Below are 13,817 nucleotides of genomic sequence, written 5' to 3'. Positions count from 1 at the left end.
AGTTTTCACGGCTCATTTAGCACTACTGCTACAGCACTAGAGATGGGTACTCTTTACTTATTACTTGGTGTAAATCCTATTGCCTACTCAAAAGTGAGTTTGACCCTTGATTTCTGAAGGGGCCCTGTGAGAGCGTGTTGGGAATGTTCAATAGCCCAAATCAAGTCCTTAAGATCCAGTGCAAGCACCAGGTAGGGTCTGGTGCCACAGAGCTCCACCCTCCTGCCTCCAGACCAGGTCCTGGGTAACTCCGTGCTTTACTCAGCCATTACTGAACTCTCTTTTCTGCTGATTTTGCATCCTCTCCTGGACTATGATAGGGTGAGAGGCAGATTTTTCTGGTTATCCGTTTTAAAGCAGGATCTCCCAGGATTTTTTTCCTTCCTGTGCCCATACAGCATGGCACCTCCCAGGCTTTTCCTGGCCATCTCCTGGTTTGCCTTGAGGCTGCCATCACTCATGTTTCTTTCTCTTCTCAGAGGAAACTCTCCTGTTCCTGGGAGAAGCTGGTGCACATACCTTACAACAGCATCACATGTACATCCTTAGCTACTGTTAAAAGCTTGTGTTACATGAAACAAAGGATGAAAGGTGCTGGGGTTTGCAGTCTTTGGGGAAAAGTCTCTTAAACCTTTGAAGATACTTGTGTGGAAATGGGCTGCTACGCTTCTGCAGTGGAAAATGAAAGCTCCGTGCCGATACCCACTTTTCCACAGAGAATATGAACTGTTTAGAGACAATGGAATACGTGGTAGTTTGAAGGCCATTCACTGCAAGCTAATGAAGAGCCAACAACAGTAAAAAGGCAAATGACAGTTTCACTTAACAATTAAATGGGGTAATGCTCATTAATTAGAGATGCTTTTAACATTCTGAAAAACTCATAATGACATTTTTCAACTGAAAACAGACCCTGCTCTAAGCAGAGAGAGGGCAGCGCTTGCAGCCCGCAGCAGGCTGCTTTAAATTCCCATATTCACACACCTGTTGGTTTCCAAGTAAAATGTCTTAGGGATTGTGTATTCATCACTTGCTGCTGCTACTCATGATGCTCTGCTGTCTTCTCCTCATGCAGATGTAGCAATGCACACCCGAGGTGCAGGGACATGGCTGCGTGGGGTCAAGTGGCCTGGGAGTGAGGACCTCCCCTCCTTTCTCTCCTGTTCCTTCGCACTGTGCAAATCAGGAAAAAAAAAATAGCAGGAAAAAAATCAGTCTCTAGTTTTCTTTCTTTGGCTTGTCTTTTCCTTCCCTAGGAAGGTGGTGGTAGCATGTCCTCGCCTCCAGCATTCCCCCCACCTCCTCCTCAGGCAGAAGCTCAGTTCAGACTATCACTGAGGTAGACCAGGAGCATCCCTGACCCGGAGCAGCCATGATTGCCTTTGAACTACTGAAAACCATCACCTGGTTTCCACAAATACAAACTCCTTAGCTGCTCTACGTACAACATCCTTTCCAGACCTTTCACCACGTTTTTTGCCCTTATCTGAACACGCTCAAGGACCTTCACATCCTTCTTAAATTATAGGGCCCAGAATGTCACACAGTACTCAAGATGAGCCTGCACCAGTGCTGAATACTTTTTATCCAAAGCAGTTCGGTTATTTAGTTTGTTGGGTTTTTTTGCTACAAATACAGTGTTTCCCTATGAATATCAGGTCTGAGGACCAGCAAGTAACTGCCCTGGCTGGCCCATACCAGAGCCCCTCTGTCACCGCTGCAGCACTGAGTCTTGACTGATTACCCAGGAACTGTCGGGGCTCAAAACACATATAACTTTATCCCTGAAAGAGACATATAATAAAAGACAAGTAATAAATATTTTCCCATCTTTTGTCTCTTTTCCAAGTAAGAAAAATATCTTGCTCAAGCTCAACCAGGGAAGCTAAGAGGAGAAATCCGATCTTGGTGCAATTTTTAAGAGGAATGGTATGATGGAGAAAGGGGCATCTCTGGCCAGGCTGGGAGATCCTTCCATGCCCTGCTCCCCAGTGCCCAGCTCCACTCTGCTGGTGGAATCACGTGCAGTTCTGGTCTCTTTCTGCCTTTAATGTCTCTTTTCCCTGTCTTTTCCTTTTTTCCCTTCTCTCTGTCATGCACTAAATATTTCCTTTATTCGTATCCTTTTTTTTCCACCTGCCTCCCAAGCATAACTAAATTAAACTGTCTTTTCCCCAGGACTGTAAACAAAACCTTCCCTCTTAGGCAGTCAATTCCATTGTTTAAATGAAACTCTTTCACAGCAATTAGTAATTATGCAGAAAGATTTAAGTCTTCAGTTAGTGAATGCTACAGCCCTGATGAAATATTTTGTGGCTTTTGTTTAGCACTTTAGGTTTATTTTCTGAATAATTATCTTCGTAATTAACCCAAAAATAAATTCACAATGGGCTACACCCATCCCCCCAAGTGCCATCTGAGGCTGCTGACGTCCAGCATGCATTCTCACTCCCCTTGGCCAGGGATGCTAGCTCTGCAGCTCCAGAAGTGGCAGAGGGAGGGGTGGGACAAAGCCAGGGCAGAAGGAGCGAGGGGAGAAGGAACAGCACCTTCTGAAGGGGAAGGTGCTGTTGACGACCCTTTGCTCTGCTGAGAGGCTTTGGTATAATCCTCTAAAACTCCGTATGGATGGAGTCAGCCTGGATGTCCAAGTCCTTCTCCCCAGACAGGTCCATTTCTGTTGCTCTGCAAAGCCTTCATGGCGTGGCACCTGTGACAAGTGCTGAGATAGGCCAGTGACTTGGGGCAGCATGAGCAATGATGGAAACACAGGTCCCTCTCCCTCTGATAGTAATAAGATGGGAAACCCTGAAAACAAATGGGAATCTGTGGACCTCCATGTCTCCTGCTCCTTGGAACAGCTGCAGCTGTGGGCTTATAGAGAGGGTGCTTAAAAGGCTTTGCTACCACCGCACTGAGTGAAGGGGTTGCTACTGTGGTACATGTCAAAAGTCAGTAGTAAAACACCAGAGCAGCACCATCATTGCTGGAGGAGAAATGAGGAGGTCCCTTTGACACCCACAGAAGCAGATAACTCACCTCAGCCCTCCAGCTCACAGGCCTGTGCTGGCAGTCTGGATGTTTACAGTGGAGCAAATGGTTTGTGAGGCAGGTCCCTTCCGATACCTGGCCTGCTCCATCCACGCCTCATGGCAGGATGTGACCACGGGTGGCAGCGCATTGTCCTGAGCCTGAGGTACCTTCTGGCACATGCAGAGCAGGGACTTGAGCTCTGAGCGGAAGTTCTCATTCAGCCAACAGTAGATGAAAGGGTTGTAGCAGGTGCTGCTCATGGCGAACCAGTGCAGGGCAAAATAGAGGGAGTTCTTTGTCTTGATGCCTAGACTGGAGATGAGCACCACGTAGCAGTTGAGAGGAAACCAGCAGACAGCAAAGACCACCACCACCAGCATCAGCATCTTGATGCTCTTCTTCTTGTTCTTGCGGTGGGTGATGTACTGCTGTGTGGTGATGTCTCCAATGGCATTACGGAGCCACAGCTTCTTGGCCAGGTGTGTGTAGGTGACAGTGATGATGAGCAGAGGCAGGAGGTAAAGAAGGAGAAAGGTAGACAGGTCCAGATACTTCCAGACCAGCTCCGCAGGCTCAGGAAAATCAGGGAGGCACAAACTCCGGACAGTGGCTTCCCTTGAAAACAAATAAATACATATATAGCACATGGCCATTGCTGTGCAAATGGATACTGCCAATTTGGCAAAGCACAGTGAGGTTTCCACAGCACCCACATCACCACTTCAGATTTATAGTACAGACAGAGCAGGGGCAGATACTGCTCAGCTCAACAAAACCAAGCTCAGTCAAACCTCTGTTTCTCAGAAAGCATTCTCATGATGGTCTCAGTGTCTCACTGAGGGTAAGACTAGCTAAAGTATATTATCTCATGTTCCCTTAAACTAGACAAACTGGAGATTCCCCTTAGAAGCCACAGATCTTAATTGAATGAGGCACTCATGTGACATAGCAAATGTCGCCTCTGCTGGTCTTACAAAAGGGGTTACTGTGAAAGCGGCACTGACCCAGCTGCATCTGTCCCTTCCCTGTGTGCACAGGCACAGAGACACAGCAGTGCCCATCTTCTCCTCCCCCAAAACCCAGTGCAGGAGGAAAGAAGGCAGTAGGTGAGACTCACCAAACTCCTGCTTTTCTCCAGGCCCATGAGTGATTCCTACACACCTAGAATAAAGACACATTATTCCCAGCTTCCCCTGAATGAGCCTACCTGGAAATCCAGCCCAGGATGTGTCACTCCGCTTGCATTTTGGCTGCATGAACTGTGTCTGGACAAGCACAACTGAACTGTTCTTTTCGGGATGCAACAGTGTCACAGCGTGTGCTGGGATCACCACTGCAGCGCACTTGCGATAGCTCTGACTTGCCCTTGCCAGGCCGGGTGTGCAGTCACAAACCTTTCTGTGACCTGAGCAGGTAAAGGGACCCCTCAGCCAAAGCAGAAAATTGCTGCAGCAGCTGGGAAGTCAAAACCCTTATGGACAGAAGAGGAAGGGAAAGGGCTACTGGAGGCCAGGGGCTGTGTGAAAGCCCCACAGGCATGATGCCCCCTGCATGGGCAGCACTCCTTCCTTCCCATACTGACCATCCTCTTCCCATCAGCTTTTCAGGAGACCAGCTTTTAAAATCCAATTGCTACATCTTAAAATGGCTGTGATTACTAAAAAATTTGGTTGCTTAACTCAAGTTTAACTTAAGCCTGACAGTTTAACTTCTGATGGTTAACTAACGAAAGAACTGAGTTCAACTCTATGTGATAGCTCATTTTAACAGTGCTTCAGCAATCTGTCATGTCCAACCCAGCAGATCCAGGCTCTGTTCACACGTTCTGGCTGGCAGCAGATACTTGCTGACGCACCCCAGCACCATCTGAAGAGCACTGCCTCTCATATACAAACAGCAATAAAAAGCTCATGTGGGCAATCAAACTCTCTCCCTGCCATGCTGATGGAAGGGAAGTGGTTGTTCTGTAGGGGACCCTCTGCATCCCACAGATGTCTGGATGAAGCATTAGGAGAAAGGAGCACTTGCACATGTATTGCCAGCAGACGTTTTCTCCTTTTCACCCCCTCTTTTCTTCCTCTTGTTCCATTTTGTCCTTCACTCTTCAAGCCTTGTCCTCTGCTCCCTTGTATTCAGCACAGACTTTAACCCCCATCAAGCTGCATTTATTCATTGCAGTATTGATTAATATCTTTGATGTCCTGTTTTCAGCCTCTGGTGCTGGCTTTTGTGCCACGAATAGAAGCTTGCTTGAAAACGGACGGCTGCGAGCAGGCCCCATGTGCAGCTGACGGAGGGATGACGGAGGGTGCAGGAGCAGAGCTCAGCCAAGCGAGCACCCTGGAGACAAGCGGGGACCTGGCGCAGAAGGGAAGATCATCCTTTCTGAGCCACGCTCCTGACCTTTTCCTCCCCAGGATCCAGTTTCTCTGCTGGCCCAAGTGACCCAGCCCCTGCCTGTGGGCGGCTCTGCTTGCCAAAGGGGACCTGCCAGAGCAACAGGAGATCTGCCATGGGGAAGCAAGCATGGCACTCAAGGTGACACCACAGTGCAGGGCCAGACCTGTCATGGCCATGCTGAAGAGCAAAGCCATAGGGAAAGAGCAGAAGCAGTGGGGCCGAAGTGGGGCAGCCATCCCTCACCATATTCCCAGGAAATCAGCTGTCTGGGGAATGCCTTGAGCTCAACATGGTGTCTGGGCTGGAGGACAGCGGAGGACTAGCAAGGGTGATGCTTTGGTGCTTGCAGAGCTTAAAATCTCATTTCACCCTCCAAAGCAGGGGCGCAGAGCTGTGGGAACCAACCAGGATGCTGTGATTTGGTAAATTTTGACATGACCATGGAATTTGCTGCACTGCTGTGCACTGCACCAGTGAAGTGCTGGTGGAGCCCATGTTCTCCTGACCCTAGGACACCAACAGCTCCCTGGTGGGACTTCTCAGGAGACCCTGGCCCTGCAGTGAGCTATTACCAGCAATATCACAACCGGGATTTTCATTCAATGGAAAGCAGGGATAAGAATAGCATGTCCTGGAAGTCCTTATTATCACTGAGCTGCCTCAGGCCCATGTGTGGCTAAGTTTCCTCTGGCTGTGTTAAAGGATGAACAGAGGTGGGTGCCATGAAACAGATGGTGGTTGTTTATTCCTGAGCAGTTTGTTCAGTAATACCCTGAACACAGGGGTGAAGCACTTCAAGTACAGGAGTGACCCAACACTTCGTTTACAGTGTCTAAGCAGGTGAAGATATTTACGCCCCAGAGAGGTATTAATCACAAGCGCGAGTAAGGAAGGGCTGTGGAGCCCCAGACTGCACTCCCATCTTGTGTAACCTTTCATATACAAACAGCAATAAAAAGCAGTCAAACGCTCTCCCTGCCATGCTGATGGGAGAAAACTGGCTGTGCAGCAGGAAGAAAGATGTTTGTCATAGAATCACAGACTCATAGAATAGTTAGGGTTGGAAAGGACCTTAAGATCACAGAATCACAGAATCCCAAGGGTTGGAAGGGACCTAAAAAGATCATCTAGTCCAACCCCCCCACAAGAGCAGGGTAACCTACAGTACATCACACAGGAACTTGTCCAGGCGGGCCTTGAATATCTCCAGTGTAGGAGACTCCACAACCCCCCTGGGCAACCTGTTCCAGTGCTCTGTCACTCTTACAGTAAAGAAGTTCTTCCTGATGTTAACGTGGAACTTCCTATGCTCCAGTTTACACCCATTGCCCCTTGTCCTATCACTGGATATCACTGAAAAAAGCCTAGCTCCATCATCCTGACACCTACCCTTTACATATTTGTAAACATTGATGAGGTCACCCCTCAGTCTCCTCTTCTCCAAGCTAAAGAGACCCAGCTCCCTCAGCCTCTCCTCATAAGGGAGATGTTCCACTCCCTTAATCATCTTTGCGGCTCTGCGCTGGACTCCTTCAAGGAATTCCCTGGCCTTCTTGAACAGAGGGGCCCAGAACTGGATGCAATATTCCAGATGCGGCCTCACCAAGGCTGCGTAGAGGGGGAGGAGAACCTCTCTTGACCTACTAACCACTCCCTTTCTAATGCACCCTAAGATGCCATTTGCCTTCTTGGCCACAAGAGCACATTGCTGGCTCATGGTCATCCTCCTATCCACCAGGACCCCCAGGTCCCTTTCCCCTTCGCTACTTTCCAGCAGGTCAACCCCCAACCTGTACTGGTACATGGGGTTGTTCTTCCCCAGATGCAAGACTCTACACTTGCCCTTGTTAAATTTCATCAAGTTTCTCCCCGCCCAACTCTCCAGCCTGTCCAGGTCTCGCTGAATGGCAGCACAGTCCTCTGGTGTGTCAGCCACTCCTCCCAGTTTTGTGTCATCAGCGAACTTGCTGAGGGTGCACTCAGTTCCCTCATCCAGGTCATTGATGAACGATCATCTAGTTCCAAACCCCTGCCATGGGCAGGGACACCTCACACTAAACCATCTCACCCAAGACTCCATCCAACCCAGCCTAGAACACTGCCCGGGATGGAGCATTCACAGCTTCCCTGGGCAACCCATTACAGTGCCTCACCACCCTCACAGTAAAGAACTTCTTCCTTATATCCAATCTAAACTTCCCCTGTTTCAGTTTGAACCCATCAACCCTCATCCCATCACTACAGTCCCTGACGCAGAGTCCCTCCCCAGCATCCCTATAGGCCCCCTTCAGGTACTGGAAGGCTGCTATGAGGTCTCCACGCAGCCTTCTCTGCTCCAAGCTGAACAGCCCCAACTTCCTCAGCCTGTCTTCATATGGGAGGTGCTCCAGTCCCCTCATCATCCTCAGGGCCCTCCTCTGGACTTGTTCCAACAGTTCCATGTCCTTCTTACGTTGAGGACACCAGAACTGCACACAATGCTGCAGCTGGGGTCTCACGAGAGCAGAGGGGCAGGATCACCTCCTTCAACCTGCTGGTCATGATTCCTTCATACAGAAGCCCAATATTTACAACAATCTTTCTCCTGCTGCCTGTTACTATGCCCTTTCCTTGCTTCCTGGAACAGATCTCTCAGGTTGAAAATACTGTCCACTTAAGATCCCCTTGGCCTTGAGTCTGGCATTCCTACAAAATGTTGGCACTGGGAAGTGAGGTTTCATCCACACACAACTCCTGCTGATTCCACCATGTCCTTCCCCAAGCCTTGGAGCCCTTCCAGCCATGATCACCACTGAGAGCCACTGCTGCAAAGGGCAATCAGGCCTCTCCAGGCTCACCTGGAAGGGGAAACAGCTCACCTGTAGTTATACTGGAAAAGCTTTTGGTAGATAGCATGGGGTAGGGAGAAACAGGTTGCCATCATCCAGATAACACAGATGCTCAGCGCTCCCTTTGTTAGTGACATCCTTGGCTTCAGTGGGTTCAGGATTACCTGCAACAGAGACATCACCACAACTCCTATCACACAGGAATGCAGTGTCCCTTCACCAACACACACAGCAGAGGCATTTTTTGTTGTGATCTAATGCTGTTAAGAAAATGACAGCTGCAATTAGGGAAATGTTCTGCTTATTAGAGTGAGCTGGAAAAGGGGAAACACTGAACTTTTCACTCTGCTCGGAAGTGCTTTCTAAAAACTTTTCCCTGGTTTCGTTTTGTGAGGACCATTTTCCTCAAATTGTGGGTTACATTAGGCTGAGAAAAAAGAAGGTATCTACACAAGCCTTCCTGTTGGCCAGAGACTGGGTATGTTTGTTTATTCTATATGGATTACGTAAAGAAACCTCTCCTGTTTAGCTGAACCTAGGAAGCTGAATGCCTCCTACCCTCTTTTGAGGCATTAACTCACCTTTTATGAAATTTTCTTTGTTAAAAGAAAAGGTAAAGAGGTTATAAAATCTGAGAGCCTGGAAAATGTTGTTTGGCTGATTACATGAAAGCAGGGAGATTTCTAGAGCTAAGCCTGAATGCCTTCTCCTTCAGGTACTGGCAATGCAGGGAGTGTTTATCCCAGTGGGCAGCTAACATGGCCATGCTGCAGGCAGATGCTGGGCATGGTCTTCTTCCAGCTCTTAAGTCTCTCCCCAGGATTTCCAACAGAGATTTCCCACTCTGCCATTCCCATTTATACTGGTCCAGCATTAGTTCTGTAGTTGTACCACAGGGCTTTAGTCTCAGAATTTCTTTTTACTCTATCTCTCCTGCAACTTGATGATGCCCAATGGGAAACGAAAAGCAAAAGAACAAATGGGCAGCTAAACCAGAACATAACTCAGGATGCTACTGGTGTTCTATGGGTTTTGGGTGGTAAACTAAAAAGCTTGGAAAAGTTTCCTGTACAGCTAAAGGAACACTTTGCACTCAACATTGGCTTAGCTGTCTTTCAAGGCCTCCCATGTATAACACCACTTCCTGAACCAATTTGTGCTGCCATACTTGGGAGCTAGGTTGGGCTCGGCTCTTCTAGTTACATTAAAAAGGTGTCCTCACCCTTTTCCACTGAAAGCTGGGGAGTGTCTTGTGAAACATGCAATGCCATATTTTGTGTTTTCCCTCCTGCCCTGTACCTGGAGCCTACAGAAGTACACCAAGCCTTCCCACCCCTGATACATGAGGGGGATCTTTGAATTTAGCTCTAAAGCCTTCTCACTGCGTATGGGTTTAATCCCCAAGATTCAGTCACCTTGAACCCAGGGTTTAACTGAGGCTGCAGGGGCTTGGGAAGAGCCTTGCATTGGAACGTCGATCAGGTGGCGTTTTACCTGGTGCCTGTCCAGAGCGATGGCCGTCAGTGTCAGTGTGGAGACGTGCAGGGAGCAGTACTGCACAAAGCGGCTGATGTGGCACATGGCCTTACCAAAGACCCACGTGCTGTTCACAAACCGAACCTGGGGGTGGGAAAGAAGAGGTCATCAGCCAGATGTTCTGAAAACAAACCCATGGGGAAACCCACATGGCAGGGCAGCTCCACCTGAAACGCAAAGAAAGGTCTGCTATGCTGGATATTGAAACATTTACATAAGAGTTCTAAAGGTTAAACAAGTGGTGCTGCTGCAGCCCTCCTGGCCTATTCAGATAAACATCATTTGTGAACAGCAGTAACAACTTTTTAATTATACTAACAATTATATTCAGAAAAAGTGAACATAGATCCCTCCTTTCTGGTCTGCAGAGCTTTCACTGAAGACTTAACCCAACTGGCAGTTCTGAAAAGCTCGACTACTTTCTTCCAATGCCCTGAGTATGAGTGTCATTCAAGTTGTTTAAGTGCGACCCTCCAGTGCTCTCTTGTAAATACATTACATGTTCATCCAGACTCTTATTCTGCTTTCCCCAAGAATTTCTTGTGGTTTGGTGGTATACCTGGAGAGACTTTAGGGTCTTCTAGGAGATACAGAGTCTAAGAGAGCAAACGGAGCCCCCAGAGAGCTGAACAGTGTTTTACTTGCCTGGCAGAGTTGTCTATTAGACTTGGTTGTATTGGGTTCACACCTCAGTCCTAGAAGAGCATGCACAGAGAGGGTGTGACCACCAGGCAGTGCTCTCAGGAGAGAATCGTCTCCTGACCGAGGGGACAGCACAGGGAACGCTTACCAGGGTAAAAGGCATGTTGAGTAGCGTGATCATAATGTCAGACACTGCCAGGTTGACAATGAAAAGGCTGGTAGCTGACTGCATCCTCTTGTTCTTCAGCACCACATGGCACACCAGCGTGTTCCCAAAGAGAGACATGATGATAATGACTGAGTATGCCACAATAAGGAGAGCTTTCACTGTCGTCGGTTTCTGGGATTCCAGCTCGTATTTAGCCAGCTCAGCGAATTTCTCCCACTCAACAATACGGCTGTCTGTCCAGTTGAAGATGGTCCTGTTGGTTGCTTGGTAGATTGACATGAGGTTGGCCAAGGAAGTATAGTGCTCAAACTCCTCAAGAAACCCCCTCATATGTGACTTGTACAACTGAAGCAGCAAGCGAGGCATGGTGGGTTAACCTGAGCCTTCACTAAGCTCGAGGGCACCAGGATCACAGCTCCAGATGACATAGCAAATGTTCCATTACCTGGGACTTCTTGGTTCTCTAGGAGGCTGGTGAAGATGAAAAGCTGGAGGGAACTTCCACAGTGTGATGGGCTCCCACCATGCAGAGGCAGCACTGGAGAGCAGTTCCAACTGCACGTTGGAAAGGGGCTGGTTTGAGACCACACGCTTTCAACCCCTTTGTGTATCCGGAAGAACAATAGCTTCACAGGCAGGCTGGAAAGAAGAACTAGTCATTACATGCAGCACCTGTAGGCAAACCTCAGGCAGGGTCTGCAGTTGTTTTAATCCCATGTCAGCTTTCTCTTCTTTGCTCTCACCTGAGTCTATTTTTCCTCCAAATTCCACAGAAGGCTGCGCTGTTGGTGCTTTCATCCTCTACTTCAAAACAGCCAGTTCTTTTCTGTTGGAATGTACAGGTGGAGCCATTTGGGGATCATTTTCAAGAGCAGAGATAGCTTTTGTCTGCATCTAACACCAGCAATTATCCTAAAGCCATTCAGAACCTGGAAATCACATCAGAAGTTGAGTTCAGTCTATCTCGCATTTTCTCCCCCAAACAGCAATGTAATTCTGCATTCAGTGTTTCTGTTTCAGCGAGGAAATGGTCTTTCCTGCAAAGGCAAGAGTTAGCAGTAGAGGCAGGGAACTCACAGAGTCATCACACCATACACAAACAAACCAACACACAGTGCCAGAGACACAAGAACAATTCCCTAGAAACAAACCCTCTGCTTCCTCACCTTTACTGATATCCATCAGATATTTCTGGTGATTTTAGATTTTGTTGATCTATTGATGTTAGGTGGAACCTATTAACTATGCACACTGGTATTTATAAATACGCTCTACCTATAACTATATATATATATATACACAAGTATATGGGAGGAGAAAGTCATTTAGAAGCTGTCAGGCTCTCCAGGAGGGCAGTTGGTTTTTGTTTGGTACATGCCATTCCCATCAAGCCCCATGGTCACAAATCAATGGACCTCACACAGTGCAAGGCATTAGTAAGCAGAGCTTTCAGAGCCCTAAAAGGCTCCCTGATACTTCCTGCAGGGTGGACTGGCTGGCTGCCCAGGATAGTCAACCCAATACATGGCCTGAAACAGACACCCAGCATCCCCAAACCAGCACACCGCTCAGCCACACAGGTGGCCTCAGCTGCAGGCACCACTAGAGTCAGAGATCAACTGCTTTCTGGGGGAAACAAGGTACAGTGAACTGATGGTGTTTATACCCATGCATTCCACAATACAGTCCGCTTTAGCTTGTCTGATTACTCTGCAGAACATGGGGAATAACAAAAGACCTACGAGAGGATGCCTCCCACAAGCAAATGGATGTTAAGGCAGCTTGCTGGGGTGGAAGGAGATTACAGCTGTTTTCTGGCCAAATCTGTGAGAGAAAAAAGCCTGGGTAGGACAGAGAGAGTGACAAATGCTCACGGGTTCTGCTGGAGCAAAGCAGCTGTAGTGCCACAGGTAACTTATCTCCTTGTTGGTATCTCAGTGCTGATGGCATTGGGAGCATCAGGACCAGCCCTAGGCCAGGTCCCACTCTGACTTTCACATGATGTGAACTTGGGGATCTGCCATGAAACTGGGAGCAGAGCCGAAACCAGTGAGAGGGATTGTTCACCTCATGTGGAAAAGATGGTTGGAACACAGGACTCATTGCAGCACAACATCTCTGAGAACATTGTGAGCTTGGCACGAGTCAGAAAGGACTTAGTGCTTCCACAGGTAATGAGAGAATCCAGAACTACATCCCTCTGGGCTTCTGGGGCAGGACAGCAGACGGGACTCTCTACTCCAGTGAGAGCCTTGAAGTTTATCCCACACCTAGGTAAGCCATGCAGGACTCTGCACCTCTTTATTATCCACTGTAGTAAATACTGAGGATGCCATCCTCTATGGTGAATGTCAGCTTTCAGCGGGCAAAGAGAGGGACCTAAGAGCAATGCAGCACATGTGTAACAAAAACAAATCACATTTTAGTCAGCTCCAGCTGAACCAGTTTCATCTCTGTGTAAACACAGCTGAGATATTCACACTACACTGAAAAGCAATCCTCTCAGTCCAGAGGACTGTCCTGTTTCCCTGAAGAATGGTGTGGCTAAACGCAGGTGATCCTGAGCAGCTGGAATACCACGGTGTTATGCAACAGGAGAGTCTACCTTTCAGTTTTTAGAACTTGATAGAATCCAAAGGGCAGAGAGGAAGAGCCTGCCTGAGTGCAACCTCCCTAGCTCTCCAGCTCCTGGGTCAGAAAGCCTGGGCGAGTGCTCCCAGCTGCTGCAGCAAGGATTTCTTCCCGATGCAGAGCCGAGAAGAACCAGAACCTTCACTTCTAACGAATTTAAAGGCATCTTTCCAGCAGGGATCTGCTGGACCCGTGTTGTATGCTGGACAGAAACCGGCGCTTCACCGGCTGAGCCGGGTTAATCTCCCCGTGTTACACCCGTTGCAAGCACAAGTCACGCGCAGTGACAACGACCTTCCCTCCTCTCCCCACCTCCCCTTCACTTACCGCTCCACCGGGACCGGCACCAGGACCGGGACCGGGACCGCTCGCTCAGCGCCGCACGTGCAGCCGCGCGGGACGCAGCCGCCAATCCGGGGGCGCGGCGGGGCTCGGGGGCGTGGCCACCCCTCCATTCATAAAACAGCCCGGGGCGGTGTCCTACCGCCCCCCTCCGCTCCCCAAAGTCATTCACCGGCGTGAGGACGAGGTCCCGGGGTCGCTGCCCGTTCTGCCAGAGCTAATCCCCAGCGCAGCTG

The 13,817-nt window shown here is 48.9% G+C and overlaps 1 protein-coding gene across 2 annotated transcripts; it reads right to left on the bottom strand.

Moving 5' to 3' along the window:
• Positions 1-841: 841 nt before the first annotated feature.
• On the bottom strand, positions 842-13,616 carry LOC136019338 (G-protein coupled receptor 83-like). Of its 2 annotated transcripts, none has more exons than XM_065689451.1 (6): positions 13,567-13,616; positions 10,588-11,645; positions 9,756-9,881; positions 8,292-8,425; positions 3,040-3,648; positions 842-1,173 (listed from the first exon to the last, which is right to left on the bottom strand). In XM_065689451.1, exons 2-5 carry the CDS (start codon positions 10,972-10,974, stop codon positions 3,054-3,056), a joined length of 1,242 nt encoding a protein of 413 aa, XP_065545523.1. In that variant the 5' UTR covers positions 10,975-11,645; positions 13,567-13,616; the 3' UTR covers positions 842-1,173; positions 3,040-3,053. The 2 variants fall into 2 exon arrangements, with proteins under 2 accessions (XP_065545523.1, XP_065545522.1); XM_065689450.1 differs by lacking the exon at positions 13,567-13,616 and adding an exon at positions 11,775-11,855.
• Between the last annotated feature and the right edge of the window lie 201 nt (positions 13,617-13,817).

This window comes from Lathamus discolor, chromosome 9 (genome assembly GCF_037157495.1).
Source record: "Lathamus discolor isolate bLatDis1 chromosome 9, bLatDis1.hap1, whole genome shotgun sequence".
NCBI lineage: Eukaryota > Metazoa > Chordata > Aves > Psittaciformes > Psittacidae > Lathamus > Lathamus discolor.
This window is presented reverse-complemented; position numbering and strand designations above follow the sequence as displayed.